General features: G+C 39.2%; 1 protein-coding gene across 2 annotated transcripts in view; it reads right to left on the bottom strand.

Moving 5' to 3' along the window:
• efna2a (ephrin-A2a) overlaps positions 1-26,013 on the bottom strand; it is a 191,732-nt gene that overhangs the window by 18,737 nt on the left and 146,982 nt on the right. For both annotated transcript variants that reach the window (XM_056476155.1, XM_056476162.1), the window contains exon 2: positions 5,607-5,899. In XM_056476155.1, coding sequence (XP_056332130.1) covers positions 5,607-5,899 — 293 coding nt within the window. The remainder of the gene's footprint in view (positions 1-5,606; positions 5,900-26,013) is intronic.

Raw genomic sequence — 26,013 nt, 5'->3', positions numbered from 1 at the left:
GGCAGCGAGGAGTTTAAAGTCGTTGTGGACTGATTTAATAATCCTCGGCCCCCCACCGAGGAAAGAGCAGGTCCCCTCTTTTCCGAATGGCCCGTCCCAGGAACGCTTCGCGGTCCGTTTACTGGACTTAGCGGCGCCCTGGGGCGGGGGCGTTGCAGTCCCGCGGGAGGCTCGGCATTGCCGCCTGGCCGGAGCGGGCAGCGAAAGCGGAGCAGATGAAGCCGCGGGTGGACGCCCTCGGCGAAGAGCAACCGCCGCGGAAGGGGCAGCGGGAGGAGCAGTTTTTCGAGCCCGCTGATAGATGACCTCACCCCTCGCCTTGGACTGCTTTTCACCGCGGAGAATTCCTGGGTGAACTCCCCGACGGTGTCGCCGAAAAGGCCGGCCTGGGATACGGGAGCGTTAAGAAAGCAAGCTTTGTCAACGTCTCTCATATAGCCAAGCTCAGCCAGGGGTGGCATTCCTGGACCACTAATGTGGCCATCGTCTTCCCCAGGGCACGAGCAGCCGATTTAATAGTCATGAGAGCATAATCGGTTACCGTGCGGAGCTCATGCAGCAAGCCTGGGGGAGAACCGCCCTCCTGCATCTTGGCCAGCTTCTCGGCTTGGTAGCGTTGATAGGTGGCCATAGCGTGCAGAGCGGAGGTGGCCTGGCCCGCAGCAGTGCAGGCTCTGGCCGTGAGAGACTCAGATAACCTGCACGCTTTGGAAGGGAGTGAGGGCGGACCTCTCCGAGTGGAGCAGCTCTGCGGACAGAGCACGCTCCGCCTTGGGAATCGCCTCATAACCCCTGGCCGCTCCGTCATCGAGGGAGGTGAGAGCGGGAGCGCACGAGGACCGGGCAGAAAAAGGTGCCCTCCATGCCTGCGTGAGCTCTCTGTGTACCTCCGGGAAGAAGGGGACGGGGGGGTCTAAAAGGCTTCGCCTTCTTCACCCCCACGTAACACTCATCTAAGCGGTCCGGCCGCGGTTCTGGGGGACAAGCCATCTCCAGTCCCACGGCCGAAGCAGCCCGGAATAACACGGCTAACATGTCCGACTCCAGATCCGAAACCTCACTGACAACACCGGAGGGTGGCAGGGGGTCCGGATCTTCATCAGAGCATGTCAGCCCGCCCTCCGATGCAGCGATGGACATCACGTCCCCGGTGTCATCTAATGAGAGCGCGGCCAACCCAGAGGATGGACCAGCGCTAACACTCGAAGCAGAAACAGAGCGCACTGACGAGGAGCGAGGGGTCCGCGGGCCCGAAGGCGACGGATTAGCCCCCACTGTAACCCTCAGGCCTGCCCGAGTGCTAACCGCTTAGCGGGGAGCAGCAGGGGTGACTTGCCCTAATAAAAGAGCTCGCCGCGACCTCAGTTGCGCAACAGTCAAGCCATCGCAATGCGGGCAAGAACTGTCCGCGAGCACCGCATCAACATGTTGGACCCCCAAGCATGTGACGCAGTACTCGTGCCTGTCATCCGGGGAGAGGAAACCACCGCATCCAGAAACGCACGGTCGAAACGACGTCTTTAAAAAGACGCGCTGCACGACCGTGTGCTCTCTTAGGGAATTCTGCTCTTTTAAAAAACTGCTCTTTCAGGTCACCAGCGAAACGCCAAGGGGACGGGAAACCCCGCTCGACCGCCGCTAGAACGTCTTCCCTCGCACTGGTGAGAATAATGCTTTCTTCAATGTTGGAAGTCAGCTCAGCAGAAGGGTTCTTCAGTCTCAGATCGGGTCTGAAGCAACAATTCTGATGAGCTGGCTCCAGCAGCCGACTGATATAGCCCTAATTGGCTCATCAGTTTCAGCTGTGGAGCTAAGCTCCGCCAATTCAATTGGCATTTCATTGGCCCGTTTTCTTATCTTCAGATGTGATTGGTCGTCTAAAGCACTCCCAAAAGTCTGTTTAATAACAGACACACGTTGAAGTTCCCATATGAAGGGGAACAAAAATAGCATAGCAAATAGTTCGAAACTCGAGCTGAAACTGTGTGTAAAGCACTCATTTTTCTGAGGTCTATGCACGGATGAGGTTTCAGAGTGAGAAAGAGTCTCTTTAGCTTCCCTGGAGCTCATTGTGTTCTCAGAGGTCCCGAACAGTGCTGAATGTGAGGAGTCACTGAAGGTCTCCGTGATTGGCGGATTGACCCTGTCACTGAGATAAAGCTTGCTTGTCATGTTCACAACAGGCCTGCATATACACACCAATAGCTCTCACTGGTGGAAAGCAGCTAATTACCAAGTAAACAATTCACGTTTCAATCAAAATCAATTTGACATGACATACAGTTATCAATCTGATTGATTTAATTAAAGATGCACCTCTGTGTCTTTGACAATCATTAAATCTGTTTCCTTAACTTGAGATCCATGAAGGTGACTAAATTAAAAGTGGATGTAGACAATAATTACTACAAAAGTAATACTGTTATGTTACATTTAAAGCATTGTTGTATTTGCCTTAAACTTCCAACTGTGTAAACGTAAACAGAAATGAAGCTTGAATTTACTTTGGACTAAAACAACAACAACTGAGCAGTGGTTCTTAACTCGAGGGCCTCAGCAAACCTCCAAGGGTCCTCAAGATGACTAAATTATTCAAAATAAGACAAACAAGCACTAAAATGAGCTGAAACTGGAAATGAAGATATTTCTTATTCTGATTCATCTCCTTTTTTAAAGTGTTAGTTAGCGAAAGTGAAGTGTTATCATCATCAGCTATTATTAAACAGGCTTTCAAATGAACTAATAGAATGTAAACTAATAACAGCTCATTGCTGCTTTTCTACAAAAATGAAATTTTGGTAACTGTCAAAACAACTTAGAATTTTGGATAGTTTTCTCTCTGCATTTAACATTAACTTGCTTAGGGGCTACGGATGAAAATGATACATTTTTGGCTAAACTTGGCACATTGTCCTTTTCTTGTACATTGAGTGTGTATTGGTCCTGATTAAATAAGCAAATAAATACAAGAAAAAGTAAAATAAATAAATAAATAATGTACAGTATACATGCATGCATGAATTTTAAATATTTCATAATGATAATATTTTAGAAGAAAACTAAATAAATCACAAAAACTAAACTAAAATTAAATGAAAGCATAAAAAAGTAAAGCTTTCAAAATAATTTAATTAACACAGTATATTGATAATACTAAAGTTCTGAAGTAACTGATACTAAAGAATTTGTGTGATTCCTGCAAGTCATTAAAATGAATAAAACCTTAAAACTCATTTTTCTTTCATTTTCATTCTTAATTTCTAAGATTTTTTTAACAATAGGGTAGTTTCTAAACATTTTAAAAGCATATAAACATTCTCTCATCATTTACTCATCCTTGATCAAAACCAAACAAAATTAGAATTTCTTTCACAAAAGAAGATGTTTAGAAAAATGCTGGAAATTTTAATTTCTGGGTGAACTAACACTTTAAGTTCTGAGCATTCAAGTTCTAAAACATTTTTAAAAATCCTTCAGCTTAATCCTTATCCAGTAAATACACTAGAGATGTCATGTACATCTATTTGATTAAAAGTGCTGTACGTACATTTTTGATTCTTCTTAAGCATAAAAATACCATAATATGTTTGCATATATTTAAGAAACATGCTAAGTGAACATTCTTGTTCATCTAAAAAACAGTGCTAAAGTCAGTTAACCTGCTTTGAAAATGTGTGTTACATGCCGGAACAGGTGTCTTTGTTTTGGTTCTTTTAACCCGCTCACTGTCAGTTTAACCAATTATATATCAGCACCCGAGTTGCCTTGTTGGAAAACCGTATTTCATTCATTTATTCATTCATTCATTCATTCATTCATTCATTCATTCATTCATTCATTCATTCAGAAAGGCTCTCAAAGCATGCGCCCGTGACTGAAATGCGACCTCCGATAGATTGTAGCAGACTCCAAAATGAGGTAATATTTAGCAAATAATTTAAATGTTACAAACGTAGGCATTAGGTGAGGAGGTTACATTGTAACCCCGTGTCCTAACAACACGCTATGTGATCAGATTTGCAGTGATAAGCAATTTGGCTGTTTGCACCAGAGGAAACACGACAGAAATTTAAATCCAGCCATTCAGAAGCACAGAATATGCACTCATTCACGAAATGGTAAGGTTTATAATCTAATTAATACATATGAACCCTCTTTAAAATGATTAAATGTAGATGCTAAATCACTATGTGTTGGTTTGCATTATTTCGCAGTTCTGAAGTTCAATTTTAAACGGTTTATTTTAATTTCGGGATTTCAGGTGAACTATCTGCTCCTGTATTCAGTAGTATGGCAATTAATGTCATGTAAAATGGCACTCAAATTCACATTGTTAGCATTTAACACTGAATGAAGCACATGAGGTGTACCTGAGGTGATCATGTCAGTTTTAGAAGCCGTTTCTAATAGATCAATTCGATGTGTTGGTTAGAACAAACACTCCTTTTAATATGGAAAATATTCCTTCTATCGCATGCTGTTGCTTTTTAGAACACATCAATCTGGCAACCTGTGCTTGCGTTTGTTTTGATCCAGGAATGCAATACCAACTGTAGTTCAACCACTGGGTGTCAAACGTACATATTGCACCTTTAAAAGTGTGAGAATTTCCAAAGAGCATTCAGCTCTAAAAATGTTTGTAACCAAATACACTGCTGTTACGTTCTACGTATGTTTTGTGTTTGTTTTCTGTTTTGCTTTTCTTCTCTTCCCCATTGTGTATTCTGTCCTGCCCCAGGTGTGCGACCATTGGTCAAGAAGGCCGTCAATCATCATTATGACAACACTTGGCGCACCATTTAGGACCTAGTCTGCAGCATTTAAAAAGTATTCGTTTGCTATTTCCAACAGTAGCACCCGATTCAGCAGCATTCAACCAGCCTGTTCATTTGTGTTTGCATTATTTTCTGTTGTTTAGTTTTGTTTCTCATTTAAGTGCTTTATTGTTAAGACAAGCTTTTGTAGCTCAATTTACTCGATTATAAAGAAGTCGAACGAGCTTGAGAAATGGATTATCAGATAATCCTTTGTTTTGCTAATTGCTAGCAGTGTGTACTTTACTAGAACTCTAGTAATTCTGAGTAGACAGTCCTTTTTGTGTTAGCTAGTTTACAGAGGAGTTGCCACAGCTGTAATAATGTTTTGAGTAGTTAAGTAGTTTGGTTAAGCGCCGTAAACGCTGAAGATTACAGTTTTGATCCTACATTTTTCCTTGGTTAGTTAGTTTAGTGGGTTGAAGTTTAGTTAAATTGCTTTGTTATATTTATTTCTTTGTTTTGGCAACACTCCTGTTTTTCATTTGATTCGGTCATTTAAATTACATTCCAAATTCATATGTACATTGTTTAATAAATTATTTTTGTTTCACATATCCATTTGTTGTGATTCATTTTCACCCAGCACCAGTAGAAACTCACTTAATGTAACGTCTCTTCTAATATAACAACATAAACATGCAACAACTGCAATAAAACTAGAAGCATCAGTCATTTGAGCCCTGTCTTGAGCAATGGGAAGTCAAAAGTTGGAGCACCAAACCAACTCATCATAGAAGCCTCATTACAAAAGTCCACGGTCAAAACAGCACTAAAAATACACATACTTACAGATGTAATAATACTCATGTCCAGGCCGGAACTCAAAGCCAAGCGAGAAGGGGGTGAAGAGTTGAAACTTCTCCGAGAAGCGCAGGGGTCCGTCGGGACTCTGGGGCCGATTGCACTCCCAGCGCTTGAAGCCCCTCATGCGGTGCTCACAGGTCAGGTAACCATCATGGTTGACCATGAAGAGGATGTAGCGCTCCATGCGACTGTGCGGCTGCGGGCTCTCGTAATACGGACAGTACACGTCCAGGTAGTCGTTGATGCTCACAGCCACCGTATATTCGCCCTGCCAGAACCTGCAAGCAAGAGTCAGAGGATTAGATCATTGAGGATGACTGACTGACATACAACTCTTGTAACGGGACAATTGAAATATTCTTTAGTTCTGGCCTCCATTCAAACTGTACAGCAGCAAAGAGCGATGTTTGACACACAAAGGCTAAATCTGTTGGGCAGAAAATCACAGGGAACACAACAGAGTAAGCTGGAATGAATAACCACAATGCATATTTTCTATCTAGGTCACCATTATGCAGAGAGAGAGAAAGAATGGAGAACCAGAACACACAGAAAACCAAACTCTCTCTCACTGTAATGGTGTAATGAGAAGAAGGCATGTTTGAAGAAGAAAAAAATATGTTTGGGCCTAAAATAGCACTCTTTCAAAATAACCGAGTTTGCCTTTGTTAGGGCGGCAGCAACATTTATCAATGAAAATGTTGATCGTGTTCATAAAATCCACAAATTTAGTCAGCGTGCTTGTCATATAAATCATAAACTTCATATTAAATTGCACCCTTAATCCAAGCTTTGAACCACGCAGGCATCATAAAAGAGTTTTCATGCTTCGCGTTTGATTTTCTCTCTATAAAGTGTGCGTTTCATGAAAATGCAGCTTTCGGAGCGTAGGAGAGAGGAGAGAGAAAGTGTGGAGAGGCAAAAGATAGCATGAGTGAATCAGTTTGAAAGTCGGTGTGACCTACAGAGGCTGTGAAAGTGTGTGACAGTGCTGTGATGTCCTGAGAGTATATAATATATGTACAGTATATATGCCTTTGACTGCAAAACACATGGCTGTTGACAGCACGGGAAATAAAATAATAAATGCATTAAGGTTTTGACACTTGAAATGAGTAACAAATGCTCCAATGGAACAAGACAAGACACTTATCCAAAATGGATTTTATTTTGCTGCATGAAAACAAGTCTTAATGCCTTGCAGCATTTTTGTTTGGCAAATTTATAAGTGAATCTGAGAAAGCTTGTCAAGGATATGTCAAAGACCGAGGCTGTTTTTGTTTATCAAAAAAAATTCAAGAAGCAAACATCGTGGAGGGAGGAAATGAGTTTCTGTGTGATATTTTTATTTATCTTGCATATATATATATATATATATATATATATATATATATATATATATATATATATATACATATACATATATATATATACATATATATATATATATATATATATATATATATATATATATATATATATATATATATATATATATATATATATATATATATATATATATATATACATATACATACATACATATACATATATATACCTATATATATATATATATATATACACACACACATACACTGGTGTGAAAAGTGTTTGCCCCCTTACTGATTTCTTATTTTTTTTGCCTATTTGTCACACTTTAATGTTTCAGTTCATTAAACTAATTTAAATATTAGTCAAAGATTACACAAGTAAACATATCATGCAGTTTTTAAATGAAGTTTTTTCATTATTAAGGGAAAACAAAATACAAAACTACATAGCCCTGTGTCTAAAAGTGTTGTTAAAACTAGAGTTGGGTATCGTTTGGGGTTATTTCGATACCGGTGCTAAATCGATACTTTTAAAATGGTACCAGTGCCAAAATAGTGCCTGAACCGATACTTTTGAGCCACAAAATTATGGTGAATGACTCTAGAAAACTTACAGATGTAATAATACTATTTGACAAAAAAAAAATCCATTCTAATCATTTTAATTGAACAATATAATTGAAGTTTAAAGTGTACGTTTATTCATATTTTATACATTTGAATTGAATTGCATTAATATGTTTATTTTGATAATTTGTTTGTTAGCATGAATTTAAGATTTGCATTATGCAATTGTCATTACATTATCTTACTACTAACCTGTGGAAAGGCTGTCAGCAAAATCAGGGAACACCCTTTTTCTAGGGTTGGGGCTTCTGACTACACATGGACATCAGTAATCTAATGATTTGCCTTAATCTGAATAAGAAAATAATATGGTTAATGCGTTTAGATGAGTTGCTTTTTTTGAATGTTCCTTCCGTGATCTTGTTTTACATGTTATAGTACCTAGATTGATTTGCGCCACTGCAATCTCCACGTTTCCTACGGAGTTTTAAATCATTTTAAATTTGTCGACTTTAACTGCAGTTCGGCAGTTTCACTTTCATTCAGCAACATTTTGTTCATGCCCCTGTGACAAACTGAGGTATTGGTTAAGAATATGAAGTTAGGACTGGTAGAAGAGTGTTGTTTTTGTGGAATTTGATACCGCACGCTGAATGGAAAGAAAAAAACCTCCGCATTTCGTGACGTGGGTGTCTGTGGTCCTTTACGGCAGGCTAATCAAAAATCGCTGTTTACATGGTAGACTCTTAATCAGAGCATTGTCTTAATCATATTAAAATCAGAGTATTGGTGTCTATGTAAATAGTGGCAGATAATGTCGCAAGCTGTCAAAGTGAGTGCATTGCTCTGCCTTTAAGTTAATACCATGTACCCTCAAATGTTTCATTAAGTTTAACGTGTTTTCCCCCTTACACGCAATCTGCTTCAAATTGTTGTGTCAGAATCATTGCTTGTAAAATACAGCCATCCTTTAGAATGCTTAGTTTAAGCAAATTTGATGAACGTGATCATGCGTGTTGATGAATCTGAAGGGAGTCGCTCACCGGATGAGCTGTACTGCGCGCGTTGCATAAGTGCATGTGTTCGCAACAATAACAAACGCTAACATCACAGACGGTGTCCATATCCCTCAAAGTTGTTTAGAATTAAGTGTTAGGAGATGGTGTGACATAACATGTACCTATGTGTGCCTTTGATGTATCCCTTGATTCTTCTTACATCCTTGTCGCAGCACCAGTGGCATCAAAATTAGGCACCAAATTACATTGATACCCAACTCTAGTAAAAACATAGCTTAACTCTGATTTATCACACCTGACTTCAATTTCTCTCTCTGCACCCTGATTAAAGCTGCGGTCACACTGGGCTTTTCCTCCCATAGACTTCCATTCATACTCACGCGAATGCGTCAGACCCGAAACGCAAGGTCATGCGTTAAGTTTCGCAGTTCGCTGCGGTGCAAAGTTCAAGCTTGGTGAACTCTGACCTGTGACATCACATCACTTGACTGCATGAGACCAATCAAGGATCAAAACAGGACCTCTCTGGACAGAAATTTAAAACATGGATCGCTGGCTTTTTTAATGTCTAAACATCTTATTTAATCCCGCCCCTTTTCGCAGCGCCATACGACAGAACTTCGCACACATAAAGCCCAGTGTGACCGCAGCTTTATTCTACTCATGTTCACAATCAAGAACTGTTCACAATTAAATAGTACCTGCCTGACAAAATGAAGTAGACCAAAAGATCCTCAAAAGCTAGACTTCATGCAGAGAACCAAAGAAATTCAAAAACAATGAGAAAAAAATTGAGATCTACCAGTCTGGAAAAGGTTATAAAGCCATTTTTTAAGCTTTGGGATGGCAGCCAACCACAGTGAGAGCCTTTATCTACAAAAGGGCAAAAACATGGAACAGTGCAGAACCTTTCCAGGAGTGGCCAGACGAACAAAATTACCCCAAGAGCACAGCGGTAACTCATCCAAGAGCTCACAAATGATCCCGCAACAACATTAAAAAAACTGCAGGCCTCACTTGCCTTAGTTAAGAATCACAATTATTCAAAATGATTATGAGTGCGCATTATGACCAAAACCTTTTAGATTTATTTATTTAAAGTTTAAAGCACATTCCATGCTGCAAAAGTCATGTTTTATTGATTTCCATGTAAAAATGAGCTTTGTGGAGGTAGGAATGCAGACTGCTGGAAAAGGGCAGGATATGGCGCAATAATTGTTTTATTTTGATTATTGGGGGTGGCTCTGTGTTTGCATGGGGGCGCTCCGGTTTGCCTCACAGTCCAAAGACATGCACTTTAAGTTAACTGAATGAACTAAATTGGTAGGCCTGTCATAATAATTCATATATCACATAACCTCAATGATTTTGAGGATGCAATATATATCGCCCATACAAAAAACAAACAAAAAAACAATATCAGCAACATTTTAGCTCTATCGGAGGTGTCAGTGTGCTTAAAAAACACTATAGTATTTACTATTTATTACTTATTTTCATGTGAGTGTCTAACAAATGAAAATAGTTCTGTTACATTTTTCTAGTTCTTTTACCTTGTAGATTTTTGTTAACACTTATTATTATTTATTTGTTTAAGATGTTACGTTTTCACAATAGGCATTATGATGCTATTATATTGTCCTTCTGGCATTTTACAATGAGTGGCATAAAATGACAATATTTTGGTGCAATATATCGTATGATGAACAGTAGATATCATGACAGGCCTATAAATTGGCATAGTGAATGAATGCATGTGAATGTGAGAGTGTATGGGTGTTTCCCAATACAGTGCTGGGTTGCGGCTGGAAGGGCATCCGTTGTGTAAAACATATGCCAGAGTAGTCAATTCTGCTGTGGCGACCCCTGATAAATCAGAGACTAAGCTGGAGGAAAATGAATGAATGAATCTTAATTATTGATTTTTAATATTGTTTTAATATTGATTTTTAATACTGATTTTTAATAATTTTGATTTTAAATAAATGAAAACAACATTTGTTTAGTGTAAATTGAATTTTGATTCATTGCACAATAGGGTTGCGTAACACTGGAATTCGGTACCAATCGATACGGAAATTTTAAAAACGTCTATTTCCTGCTAACATTTGAGCGCTATTGAGCACAGCTGATTTGACGTTGTATTCATGTGCTCAATTGAAATGACTGTGATTAGCTGTGAAGGTCATCAGCTCACCGAACTCACCGATGTTTACTGAGTGGAACTACAGATACAGGGGCACTGGAGCATTTTAAAGCCACGACTCAACAGCGAATCGCTCGTATGTCAGCTAATAGACAAAACAGCTGATCGACGTGACTTTAAAACACTCCAGTGTCCCGGTATCTGTGGTTACACTTATTAAACAGCGGTGAGTTCGGTGAATTGATGACCTTGACAACCAATCACAGTCATTTCTGTTGAGTATGTCATCACAATGGCAAATCAGCAGTTTAAGAACGTGCTCAACAGGGCTCAAACATTAGCGGGAAATGAACGCTTTTAAAACTTGAGTATCGATTGGTACTGAATCCCAGTATCGTGACAACCTAAATATTGTGTCAGTGATTTCCTTTGGAGACAGGAAAACGTAAATAACATGCTTTCATGTGATCCACCCATCAAATAACCAAAATCTCACCAAGAGCACAATGTTTTGTGAAAGTGTCCTTGTGCCACAAGCGAATGCCTCTTAAAAAGCTTCCATGTATGGGAGCGAAAACAGCAGAAAGCACTCACACCTCTGTAAGCGATGAAGCAGCGTCAGGCACTGGTCCATTTGCCTTCAGTGTTCAGAATGAGGTCCTGTCCTCTCATCTAGACAAGCTGCCCCCTCCAGCACCTGCCCGCCTGTCCTTTAACCAGACCCACTATTGGCACGCCGATTTCCTCACAGAGCAGCCCACGTCAAGTGCTTTCTTAAAGACTGCTTGTTTTGCCCCGGGTTAATGGCTCTTTCAGATGTTTGCACTCACATGCGCGCACACACAAACACTGGTGTACCATAAAACGTGCCGTAAATTACTTCCATGCGGCGGAACATCTCTGGATACGTTACTGTAATTCAGCTCTCACAGTCCAAACCGGGTCCACCTGTTGTAGATTAGCCACACTCTCAAACTGTTACCTCAATTCCATCTCTCCACAGCCACGTTTACATTACGCGGACAAATGTATTTCAGGGCCTTTCAAACAAGTCCAAGTGACTTGTTTGTCTAATCACTTGTTTATACTATCAAAAGGAATAAATCTCCGGAAAGTTTGGAGCTCCTGACCTTCAACGTAAACGCAGCGGAGATATTTCTCTCTAATCAAGCATGAACAGATTACCGAGGGGACATACATCAGTTTGAGCAGAACATCCCAGCATATGTTGAGGGATCGCAACTGTGTGTGCGTGCGTGAAAGCCATCCTTCACTATCTTTCCAGGAACACATTTCTCCTGTTGCGTCTGACCTTCTCAAACTCTGCCCGAGCACATCGGGAACTTGTTTATGGTTCGTGGTGAAATATCGATCTGCGAATTTACAGTGGCTTCCATAACCTCATTAAAAATAACCGCTGATTGGTTCCATCGGCAAACGTGAGGTTGCACATTAAATGGGTTTCCATTTTTTTTGTGTGTGGTGCAAGTGTTAACGGACATAATGAGGAGACTGCGGAATCATAAACAGACTGCTGCTCGTGCTTGAAAATATCAAAAAGATCTCTTTCTCTCTCATGTACATACACACGTGCCTTCACACACACACATCTTCTTGCTTTTCCAAATAGGTGGAGTGTCTTGGAGAATCCTAAACAAACACACTTGGGTTTTGCGCAGCTTGTCGCTCCTCATTCACCTGCCGCCGTCTTCTCTTTGTCTCTCACATCTTTGATATTCAGAAGATCTTCACGTTCAAGTATCTGAAGCGGCTTTCAGACACAGAGCTCGACTTTTCTAAACTGTCAAAACTGGAGAAAATACGCAGCAATGCCAAACAGTGATACTCTGGTAAACATCATCTGAGAAATTCTGAACACGCTGAAGCTCTGTGAAGGACATAAATGCGCTTGTAGAGAAACTTCTCATTTGTTCCTTTTTAACCCTCTGATGCATGAATAATTCAGTCCCAAAGGAGACAAACATCTTTATGTTTTCTTTTTATGTCAAAACAAGAAAATAATTACTCTCAGCTTTCTTCGTCTTTCATCAAAATGATTTGTTTTGAGAGAGTTCTGATCAACAGAAGATTGAATGAAACATTCCTGAGACTTTCACTAATCATGTTGAATGTTACCCTGAATATTAAAGTCTGCATAAACCGGAAGTTCCTGAGACTTTTATTTCAGTTTGTTCGTGTACTTCCAACTAAAACAGAATGGGAGTTTCTTTTCTGGATTTATTTCCCAAATTCACTGAAATAAAATAGTGGGACTAGTGCTTAAAAAAATGTATTCATTGCATTATTCATTGCATTCAATGAATGCACTGTCACAGTTTTATAATAATTAAATCAAACCTTTATTTTGACAGTTACTCCAGAGTTTCTGTGCATTTGTGTTATTTGTTTCTCAAATTAAAGTCAAAAACACATGAAGTGACTCTCAGAGCAACAATGAAATTCATTTTACGATTTAATTAAATGTACAATCCTAATTATAATTAATTATTTAATATTTTCTCAAAAACCAAATCTCAAACTTACACTCACTGGTCAATTTATTAGGTACACCTGTCCAACGGCTCGTTAACGCAAATTTCTAATCAGCCAATCACATTGCAGTAACTTAATGCATTTAGGCATGTAGACATGGTCAAGACGATCTGCTACAGTTCAAACCAAGCATCAGAATAAATAAAGGAGATTTAAGTGACTTTAAGCACATTTAAGCACAACCATCTCTAGGGTTTATAGAGAGTGGTCAGAAAAAGAGAAAATATTACAGTGAGGTGGCAGTTCTGTGGGCGCAAATGTCTTGTTGATGCCAGAGGTCAGAGGAGAATGGCCAGACTTGTTTGAGCTGATAGAAAGGCAACAGTAACTCAAATAACCACTCGTTACAACCGAGGTATGCAGAAGAGCATCTCTGAACTCACAAAACGTCCAACCTTGAGGCGGATGGGCGACAGCAGCAGAAGACCACACCGGGTGCCACTCCTGTCAGCTACGAACAGGAAACTGAGGCTACAATTCACAAAAGCTCATCAAAATCGGACGATAGAAGATTAGAAAAACGATGCCTGGTATGATGAGTATTGATTTCTGCCCCGACATTCGGATAGTAGGGTCAGAATTTGGTGTCTACAACATGAAAGCAAGGATCCATCCTGCCTTATATCAAACAGTTGAGGCTGGTGGTGGTGGTGTAATGTGTAGGGGATCTTTTCTTGGCACACTTTGGGCCCATTAGTACCAACAGAGCGTCGTGTCAAGGCCACAGCCTACCTGAGTATTGTTGCTGGCCATGTCCATTCCTTTTTGACCACAGTGCACCCATCTTCTGACGGCTACTTCCAGCAGGATAACGCGCCATTCAATGTTCAAATGGCTCAAATGGCCTCCACAGTCACCAAATCTCAATTCAATAGAGCACCTTTGTGATGTGGTGGAATGGGAGATTTGCATCATGGATGTGCAGCTGACAAATCTGCAGCAACTGCGTGATGCTATCATGTCAATATGGACTAAAATCTCAGAGGAATATTTCCAGTACCTTGTTGAATCAATGCCACGAAGGATCAAGGTAGTTCAAAAGGAAAAAGGGGGTTCAACCTGGTACTAGTAAGGTGTACCTAATAAACTGGCCAGTGAGTGTATATTGTTTTAATATTGACCAAACAATACTGTCTATCCTCTTACTCAAAACCCTACAGCCAAACATCATTCAGATAAATAATCTTCTATTTGAAGCTGCTTTGACTCATGTGGATGAAAAAAACAAAAAGTTTGTGCTATTATTTTATCCAATGTAGGACAAACTCATATACACACACACGCATATCGCACACGCACAAAAGCAAGTACATTTTTCCTGTGGCAGAGTTCAGTGAATGTGCAGATTTTGCTATTAATAGGTGAGACGGCAACATGTGAGCATTTCTTAAAGCCTCACAGGAAGTCTTGCATACTTTTTTCCTTGAGTCTTTGTACCAAAGGATCACTTGAGGCACATGCACACACTCTCACACACACACTGCTCCAAATCCAAAGGTGGTAGATCCGAAACTCTGGCATTACACGCGCTTGCGTTCCACTTTGCCGCGATGTGATTCTGGAGACTTTCCAGCCTCACTTATTGTGTTGTTGCCACAAGCAGGCCTTTTGCCATCATGCCAGCCCTGCAAGACACTGGGGGCTTTTAATGATATGGAAAAGCAAAGGGCTGCCACAGTGTTGTGAATGCAAAGCTCCAAGGCAAAGCTCTTCCATGCGAGATAAAAGAGAGGAGAAAAGCCACTTATCGCTGGGTCTATCTGCTGCCCGCATCTGATGTGGGGGCTTGGGAACCGGACCTTGTTATGTCAAGAGGAGCGAGGATGTACTGATGCTGCCAAAATATAAAGAGAAAGGGACAGCAAGAAAGAGAAAGAGTGCTGCCATTCTAAACAAGTTTCCCCGCATGACGGCCATGCTGGACGAGACCTAGCCAGATCTAGCCTTCATGATGTTACTGTGTTCAAGGGCACTTCCTAGGGCTGCTACATCATTTCAGATCAGCACAGTCACAATTCATTCACACTTACAGTACGCTGACTGACACGGTAAGCATTAAGATTCAATGTGAATGACGAAAGATGCATTATTCTTTCTATAGCTGAACAAAACTGCCTTACAGTGCATTATAAAAAGATGGAGTGGAATCAACAGGGAGAGATATTACATATTCATAACCTTATATATTAAATATTAGAAATACATAAACAAGCAGAGAGGACGTCTGCAAACCTTCATCACAACTGGGTGTCAAGGTCAATAAGTGTCTTTAAAATTAGATCATTCGAGCTTATTACATTACGAGAAAGAGAGGCTGGTTCAGGCAAAACGTCATGAGGTGTGATTCTCTAAATGGAGGACTGATTGAGTCTTGATATTAGGGCTTTGTGGGTTTTTTTTTCTCCGCTCCCTCTATCAATGCCACATAATAGATTAGATTGCATAGTGGCTGAATTCAGTCACTTGCTGAGATGTGTGATGCAAATTCACTGTGAAAACTTACAGAAAATATCAGTAATTAGGTCAGGGAAATATTCAAGTTTTTTTCCATGATATAAAGATCTTTATTCATCTCTGCGTTTTTATATTCATGTTGGTTATATGTGGTTTTTTAAAATCTTTTAAGTGATTCTGTTGTCTCAATGTAATGAAAACATAATTTAAATACTGCATATTTTAAAGTATTATTAATGACATATATTTACAGAGCATACACAGGAATCAGAGAGTGAAATTCAATAGCTTTTAAGACCTTTTTAAAGATTTTAACTTACAGTTTATTCACTAAATATTAATGTAAGAAATTAATCCAAAACTAAAACATTACTAGTATACTGAATAAAAATCTATTAAATCTAGCTAATTGAACGCCTATAGAACTGCAGAAATACTGGTGTTGCCTTGGTAACTGAAGTAAACAAAGCAGCAGGATGTCAAATCTAAATGGATTTTATTGATTTCATAAGTCTCTTCCACACAGAAATATCCGGAAAATTTCCGGAAAAAAATCCGGAAAAACGACTTCACCGGTAAATTTATAAAAAAGAATGGTGTTCATACAGGCACGGACGTTCTGTAATTTTTCCGGGAAAGACAATTCACACATCCTTTCCAAAATACAGGTAAATTCTGACATCATTAACCAGAAATGACCAATAAATGGGTACGCTTGTATTTGTAAACATAGGTCTGCCTTTTCTTTAGCATTCATGCAGCTGCTTTGTGAGACATCCGAAGGCAGAAACGCAAACCGCAGCTAGATGTTTACACACTTGACTACTTTACAAATTATGTGGATGGATAAGTATTGTGAACAACTTAGATGAAAACAATTAGAGGAACACTTCCGCATGTAGAGATGTACATAATATTTGTGTGCGCTGGCGCTCACCGGCTCCTTCACGTGCACACACGTCAAGCAACTGAAGCAGAGCTTAAAGGTAAACAAACAGCGGTTTATCATTAGCATTTTATTGATAATTTCTGACACCGTTGGCATTAAGAAGGAACATAGAAACGTTATCTGACTACCATCTAGTAGCTAAATGTGTCAGGAAAAATATTTAAAGGATTTTATTTCCTTAAACCGCGCTAGACGTGAATGCGCTCTTTCCAGCAATCTTCCTTCTGCGTTCACACAGAGCAGCATTCCGGCAAATTACCGCTAATGTCTTCTCTTTCCAGAAAATTGCCAGAACGAATTTAGCGGTATTTTCAAAAAGGGCCTGTTCACACATACAGATCTTTCCAGAAAATTGCAGATACTTTTCCGGAAAGGTCTGTATGTGTGAAAGGGGCTATAAACTACACATCATCCTGATATTTGCATGTTTAATTCAGGCAAACTTTAGCCTACAACCATACATTGCATAATCAAAAATTATATAAACTTTAATACCTTGCAAAATAGCATTTAAGACTTCTTAATACTTTTTAAGGGCCTTAAATTCCTCCACATTTATTTATCAACTTTTGAAGACCCCGTGGGCACCCTGGTTAATTAAAAAACATATAAAACATTAAAATAACATATATGCAAGTTCATGGACAATTCCAGGACATGTGGTTCTTATATTTGTTGATTCCTGAATTTCTTGAAAAATTTCTAATTCTATTTCGACCTGTTCTACAATAGTTCTAAATCCAAATAGGGTAAAAAAAAACACTTAAGTTTTGCAATGGTGGATATTTTCTCACAATGCCTAAAACAGAAACAGTCAAGGATTCGATGTGCTTTGAGAGTTTACTCTGCTCTGATTGGTCAGATGGCATAGTCTGTTGTGATTGGTCGACCAGTTACAGTGCACCTTAGAAACAAAACGCTCATTAGCATATTTGAATTTCAGCTCTGGAGGTTTCCTCAGTACTTGTAAACAGCGATCTGAACAATAACAATGGCATGGCTTTGATGGCATTTGAACCTGAGTCCTCATCCTTTGCAAATGCAAAGTGGATTTGCTTTGGCAGAGTCTTCTCGAAATGTCAACAACCCAAAACAAACTCTTCCAGGCCTCAGCTACAACTACAGTGTTTGAAGGTCAAAGTAGACATTATTCTAGAGCAACCATTGAAGAACATAGACTGGCAAATTTGTTACAAATCTGTGTAGGTTTGTGCAAACTAGAATGACTGAAGAGTCGTTTTTAAAACAGTTTAAGATCAGTGCTTGATCAGTGTTTTATGATTTTGATGTACAATTTACGCCATTAACAAATCATTAACTAAGACTTTTTGTTGAACAGACTACCAATTAGCTACTTATTGATAGTTAGCAAGGTAGTAGTGGGGTTTTGGTATTAGGTAGTATTAATAGTAAAATAAGATCATACTATATAAGTGCTAATAAACAATTAATATCTTAATAATAGGCAGGTAATAAGCCAGTAATAAATGGTGCAAAGAGTCAACCAAAATCATTAAAGGGCCATGAAACTCCCATTGTCTCAGCAGGAAAAAATTCACAAAAGCCCAGGAGTCCAGCTCTGTTTAGGTGGGAGTGTCGAGTGGCGAAAGAGGGAAGGGTTTGCATAAAAATGGGAGTTTTTGGTTCGAGCACGCTCTGATTTTCACACCATCAAAACATTTGTCGATTTTAACTGCAGTTCAGCACTTTCACTTTCATTCAGGAACATTTCATGCATGCCCCCCGTGACAAACGAGATATTGGATGCGAGGAACTGCTGGAAGTGTTGTTTTAATGGAATGTTTGATGCTGCACAGCGTTTGGGAGAAAAAAAACGTAACTTAGATGCACTTGGTAGGTAGCATCAGAAAGCCATGTGTCTATAGACTATCCTGTCACAAAATGTGGTGAAAATCCTACACGACGGTAAAAGTTTGATTAAGGTGTTTACATGTTTACATTCAGAGAGCAGCATTTACAGCGGCTCTTTCAGTCCATAATATTGTAGTGATATTAACGTACTGTAAACTTAATTACTAAATCATTTTGACTAAGGTATGTCTTTAAAAACTGAAAGAGTACTGCTGACAATACTAACTAACTTAGCCTCTGAATAAACATAAACAAAGAACAATGATCACACATTTACCAAATCTGTAGAGACAGGACAATCAACTCCAACTGGAACCGTGTCTTTTTTAAAAGGAAAATACAGATTTCACCATTTCCAGATGCGAAAAGCTTTAGGGAAAAAAGTTTCCTTCCTAACATATTTTTGTTGCGTGTTAGCAGACCACTGTAATCCACACGTGAGTCCATGCGCTCTCATAGCGGGAAATTGAAAACAAAACCTTCCTTGCAGCATGTTTATAAACGCAACACGGACGACCCATGTTTCCAAACAATTCTTCTTCTTTCACTTGTTTTAATTATGGTTGGCAACACAATGTGGCGTTGCTCTGCCATGTGAACACTGTAACAGGTCTTATCTATTAATTAGCTATCAAGCATATTAATTAAGTTGCACCTCATACACAATAGAGTGCGCTGATTGGCGGTCTGGAACGACTTGGAAGTCTTTCTCATGAATAATTCTGAAAGCTCAAAGACGTCATGTTGTACCCGCCAGTACAGATATCCAGTCTCCACGCTGGAATTCACACATGGATCTAAGTGCCGTGACGTAGCTTCAAAATTTATTTTCAAACCGAAAGAATGAAATTGCTCGAAATAAAACAAAAAAATTCAAATTTTTTGTGAAATTTATGTGTCCTAATAGAGTTTTTAGAAGCGTATGACTGTCAACATCTAAAATAAATGTGTTTTGGTGTTTCGTGACCCTTTAAATAATAGATTTTAACATATGTTTAAAATAGCGATGTAAAGAAAGCATAATTACTTAATCACATGGCAAATTATGCAAATGATGGCTTTCAAAACCATCTGTAACCAACATGTACACACAGAAACCGAGTGTGCATTAACAGTCTCCACTCCTTTCATCATGGACACCCTTAATATTTCACTGACCTAATTACTGATATTTTCTGTCAGGATTCACGGTGAATTTGCATCCCACATCACAGCGAGTGACTGAATTCAGCCATATGCAATCTAATCTATTATGTGGCATTGATGGAGGGAGTGAAAAAAAAGCAAAAAATAAAAAAAAATACAGCCCTAATATCCAGACTCAATCAGTCCTCCTATAGCAATGTTTGGCTGAGGTGATTAATCAAGCCCATTGACTGCTTTAGCAGGCCGCTGTATGATAAATGGCGTCTGGATCGTAACTCTGCCTCTGGTCACAATGTCAAGGGATCTGCAGCCAGAGCAACCCGTCCCGATGATGAAGGCTGTTCACGGGTTCCTCGCAGCATCCAGCCGGCCTCATTATTCCCCTCCGCTCATACAGAAACACAGCAGGGATACGGCAGCATCTCCATGGGAAGAAATAATACTTTTGGATACAATTACCGGATCGGGAGTGTGTAGCGTCTTACCACAGGCAGTGTCGCTCCTAATATCGGGCTCATTGTTAGGCAGCTCGGCTTGCACGGCACCGAATTGGGATGGACGTGCCTGCGGGGAGCCGGAGCAGCCTCGCAGGGGCCGTAATCATTTTAAATGTGAAATTATGAGCTTTCGCGTACGGAAGTCACAACCAGGAGATTTGTCCGCTCTTTTGCATGATACTAGAGGCTGGACCCGAGGCTTCGGCTCCTGTGTGACTTATTACAGAGGGCAGGACATGAGAAAATAAATCAGTTTTATATTCTTTTGTCGTGGGATGAATTTTAGAGCATCAAGGCTAACTGAAGCAGTCTGAATGGGTCTTATTGTTAGAGCATAATATGGATTATGACATGAAGGAGGACAATTATGGTACCTTTTTTCTCTGTAAATTGTCAAGAGTCATGTGGGTCATGGATAAATCCTTTAAGAGGGTGCATTAATAATGACTAAGGAGATTCATAAATCATGATGATGAACAGAGCAAACAGTATAAATCCAAAGTCTATGTTGTATACATTACTGGCCAAACATCCACCCATCTATCTATCTACAAAATTAAGAAACCAGTTATTAGCAGTTCTCTGGATGTTTTTATTTTATTTTATTTTTACCATATATATAGTACATACATATTTTGCCCAGTATTAAAGGTCTGAAAACATGGAATACAAACAAATGACTATTTTGATAGGAGATTTTTAAACAAAATTTTTCCAGTAAAAAATATTATGACTGAAAATAAGTGATATATAATTCATATCTGTTTTCCTACTGGGTTGCGGCTGAAAGGGCATCCGCTGCGTAAAACATATGACGGAATTGTTGGCAGTAGGACTGTGTGATTAATCGAAATCGAATCACAATCTCGATTTGAAACATTGCGATCAGCTAATCGCAAGAGGCTGCGATATGAAATATGTATTATTTAATTTCCCCGCCCAGGGGTGCGTTTCCCGAACAACAACGTAACTCGTGGCTGAACTACCATAGCACGATGCATCGTTTGGAAAAAGAAGGATGTAGTCACGAGTGTTTCCCAAAATCTATAGTTTCTGTTGCAGATTCATCATTTGAACCACATTAGTTATAACGTAAAATGCCCATAAAGATTCTCTAAACAGGGTGGTAACAACATCTTTAAAGAAGAACCTCTTAATTTCTTTGTGCAAATTATATTGTTTTACAAGCACATGCATTTTAAAAAAAATCCAGTATAAATTTTGGTAAAAACATGCACTCACTTTCCATATTAATTGAAATATATGTAAACGGCTCATTTAGGGCCTGTGTTGCCTTTACAAATATTATTGAGAATATTCCATATTCTATTCTAAATTAACATAAAATCACTTACAAAAGCTAACACTTATTATAATATCATATATAAATCACACAAATAATCAGGCTATTTATTAAGAAACGATATTTAATATTTATTATTTAAGTAAGTTAATATCTTTTAAGTTCCTTTTTTTAACTAACACTTACTGCATTTTAGCAGTAAGAAGCTACGATACAGATTACTGAGCTGAAGCTTGACTACAAAATCGCAAATCAAATCCAAATCGCACAGCCCTAGTTGGTGGTTCATTTTACTGTGGCGACCCCTGAAAAAAAATGAATGAATGAATAATTTATATGTGACTACAAGTCAAAAAATACCAAACAGTTTAAGTGCATTTTGAAATGTTTTAACTAATCATTTTGTAATGGATATGACTTCAGTTCTACTTTATGTATTAATAAATGCAGTAGAAGACTGCAAGCTCAACTCACTGGACTCAATGTCCTGTATATTTCACACGAGCCTCTTCAGACCTTACTGTGCATGAATTATGAACTTCTAGAACTGAACTAGACAGAAGCAGTGTGTGACCTCCTAAGTGAACTAATTTCCACAAACTGTAAATGGAAAATGACAAAAAACAAATAACATAATTTATTAGGTCTTTTTTCCTAATAGCATACAATAACTGTTGCTATAATTGCACTCTCTCAATACCCAAGTGCAAACAGTAAATAACCAATTGTTTCCTTAATCGTGGCTCAAAGCTAAAAGATAGTTTTAACTAAACAAACCAGCTTAACATATACCCAAGATCATGTTGAGGGTTGAAATTGGCAGATTTATTTGCACATGCCAGGAAGCTGCTATACCATTATAAGACGATGGGCTAGTAGTTTAAACGTGGCAGTAACATCTTCTATGCTAATTTCACTCTCACGCTCCATCATGGTAATATCAAGAGACAGTTTTTCACCTCGATGAAAAAATACATCCAGTATCACGAAATCTTGTCACACCATTACTTCTAAAGAATTATGTGACATTGAGAAGTGAAGAAAATTTAGCTTTGCCGTCACAGCCTTAAACTAGAAAACTGTCATTTAGATAAATGAGCCTTAGTGACCATTTATAAACATTAGAAATCTGTCCTGAAACTTTTTCAACATTTTGACGTCCACCTGAATTAAAGAACTACAAGTAAAAACATAAAACATACTACAAACAATTAAATAAATCAAGCCTTCTTGACTCTTCCGGTTTCAAAATCAACATAGGCTCATGTTGTCCCAATATATAGTTCTGGTGATCACAAATTATGTAGCTAGAGTTACGTATTGCTGCATTCCATCTTTAAAATGAACATGAAATGTTCCTTTTTCACGCTTACCAGCTGACCGCTTACCTCCGTGTGGATGGTTTTACCGCTGTTACCATTTTGTTCAGTTAACTCGCCATGTATGTCGGCGGACTTGAGACACAGAGAAGTGTTGACCACAACGACAGGGTATAAGTCTGGCAAAGAATGGTTCCATAAAGCGGGTAAGACAAAAAAAGAATCCAAAAAATAAAATAAACAAGTAAATAACAGGGTGAGAATGTGGTCAAATCTTAAACAGTAAAAATCAGGCAAGGGCTTTTGTTTTTTTAAACTGTAATTTGGGTTTAGGGAAGTGGGTGGGCGGGTCAATTGGTGCTTTTGAAAACACTATTGGTTGGGTATAGGAAAGGAGGAGGGTGGGTCAGTCGATCGTTCAGTCATTCAGTCAGTCAGTCATTCAGTCGACAGCGGCCTCTGGAGGATTTATGCGAGAACTGCAGGTGCAAATGGCACTAGCAAGAGAATTTGATATCTCAAAAAGCTTACACAGTGGCCTCGAGTGGATTTGCGAAAACACAAACTGCAAAAAAAAAAAAAGTAGGTCCTGGGATGTATTTGGCACTCACCAGAAATGTATGAAGGGGTAAGTTTTCAGAATGAGCTTAGGTTGGTCAAAATGATGCTCACATATACAGCAAAACATGTAAACATATTTTATTAATTTTGTTATTACAAATTCTATAGCCTGCACACACACACACGCACACACACAAAATCATATTTGCATATACCAATCGATGCGTACAAACTTGATCCAATATGTGGTTTAGAATCCAAATAAAATGTGATTTTTCTTTTTTTCTTTTTTTTTTGCAGAGTCTCAGCTTCAACAGCCATATCAAGTATCCCATAATTTTCTCTCTTGTCCCATACACGACTTTTATGTAACAAAATACAAAGCATGCTCTGTTTGAGCTCACTCGAATACCCAGTTTTGCTCTCTATTTCATCATTTATCGAACTGTGCGACATTCATTATGTAGTGAATAGCAAATGAGCATAAGAGTCAGCAGTTTCAACAACATCTCTGGTGTTTTGAGCTCGGCATCACAGCGGGACACCATGATGGACACGAGCAGAGGTGTAATTTCCAGTTTTATGTCCTCTCCTTCGGCACTGACAGTCGCTGTAAATGAAAGTCTGCTAGATTTGTGCTGACGCTTACATACTGTTGCGACAGATAGTGATGCAGTGGATATAAACTACAAGATCTGAACAAACGGATCAGATTTTATCACATGGACAGATCAGAACGGATCTGAAAAGCAAATCGGATTGGCGTGCAGTGTGAACAAGGCTTTGTGCTGAGGGTTTCACCTGAGCTGGACGAGTCTCTGATGGAAGAAGACTAATGCTGGAGGACAGCTGTCCACCGCGGAGACGCTCAGCCTCTGCGTGAGCCTCCTGCAGATGAAGCTTTTACACCCATGTCTCAAACTAGGAAAGACTCCTGAAACCTTGAAAACTGAGTGAAAGGATTCTTCTATCAGCTGACAGGACTGCAATGAGGCCACGGCCCGAGTGCTGCCATTGTCACTCAGTTTAACTAAACCATAGGTATCAAGACACGTAGGCCCTAATATAAAGTAAATGATGTCTCTTAATGAAATAGGTAGAAAAAACAATTACATTTACATTTAATACCAGTGGAGAGGCTACATAAAGGCTAGGGTGGCATTGGCACTCAGATTGAAGGCTGACTTACCAAGACAAAAATATTTTAAAGGGGTGGTTCACTACAATACCATATTTTAAACTTTAGTTGATGTTTAATGCAGATGTGTGAACATAAACAACATCTCTGAATGTAATACACTCAAAGTTCAATGCAATTATTGGCTTTTACAGAGTTAGCTTAGTAAAGCCTACAGCGAACAAAGCTTGGTGACTACATACATCAGGGCTAGTGAGATCACAAGTGCTTCAGGTTACGCGCAATCACCAACCACAGATAACACGCGAAGCGAAGGGATGTGGCCAGAGGCGCTGTAATGCTTTATAGTAGAGTGAGCTAAAATGCTGTCCAAACGGTGCTTTTTCCAAAGATGCTTCTGCTGTTTCTGTACTTAGGCTTACAAAGGACATGAGACAAAGAGAAAAGTACTTTTATTTTAATTATGTTGCAGAGAATTATAAATATACAGCTAGCATTTGACAAAGGACAGCTCCCAGAATCTCTCCCAGTTCAGTGCTGGATTCAGCTATAAACTCCTTCAACCGATGAAGCTGTAGATTGTGAGCCACAACCTGTAAGTGTTTTTAATTTGTTAAAATTGATCAATTACATGCACAGTTTCTAGCATTAACGGTATGTTGTAGTAAGGACGTAAACAAGGATCTAAACAAAAGGAAATGCTGTTTGGCACCGCTAACAATATAGCTACAAATTCATATTTATCCATCAAACCCCTTGTAGACACCCACAATCTTCACCAGGACGTGCAGTGTCTCTCTATGCGGCCGCTTTCTGTGCATTCTACATCTCAAATAACGAACTCGCAAAAGATATGTGAATGTTTCATTTTACTTACACATGCTTATTCCGAAAGACACTTGTCAGATTTTATTTTAGAGAACAGGCGTGAGGTTCAGCTGTGTGCTGTTCATTTTCTGTCTGATCTAACAGCTACTCTGACTGACTGCTTACACATCGCAAAAGCTCGTGCTTGAAGGTGCATGATATTTTTCCTGGTGATGTGGAGCCGATCCGCGAATCACAGAACATTATTTTAGCTGGCCAATCAGAGCCTCTTGTGGGCAGGCCTTTCAGAAGAACTAGGAAATATGACACAGAGAAAATATGTCGTTTTCATGTTAGCAGAGTAGCTGTATCTAATTAAAGTAGGATATATGAAAAGCTAATGTGATTTACTACAAATGAAGCATGAGCACACATTGCTTTGCATCCTATAAACACAACCAAGCCTTAAAAAATACACTGTGGACCATCCTTTCACAGCTAAAAAATCCTGTATAGAAAACATGTAACCATTGTAATGCGGAATATGAATGCAATTTAATGATGACAATTAACAGCGCCCTTTAGTCATTGTAAGTTTGTCAATCAAGAATTGATATATCCAGCTGTTGCTTAGCATTTTACACTGATGAGCTTTTTTGTTTTTGTCTCGATTTGATTGACTGAGGCTGCAGCTCTGAAAATGAAACTGTTACACCAAGGTTTTATACAT

The sequence above is a fragment of the Danio aesculapii genome, chromosome 2, assembly GCF_903798145.1.
Source record: "Danio aesculapii chromosome 2, fDanAes4.1, whole genome shotgun sequence".
In the NCBI taxonomy this organism is placed as follows: Eukaryota; Metazoa; Chordata; class Actinopteri; order Cypriniformes; family Danionidae; genus Danio; species Danio aesculapii.
This window is presented reverse-complemented; position numbering and strand designations above follow the sequence as displayed.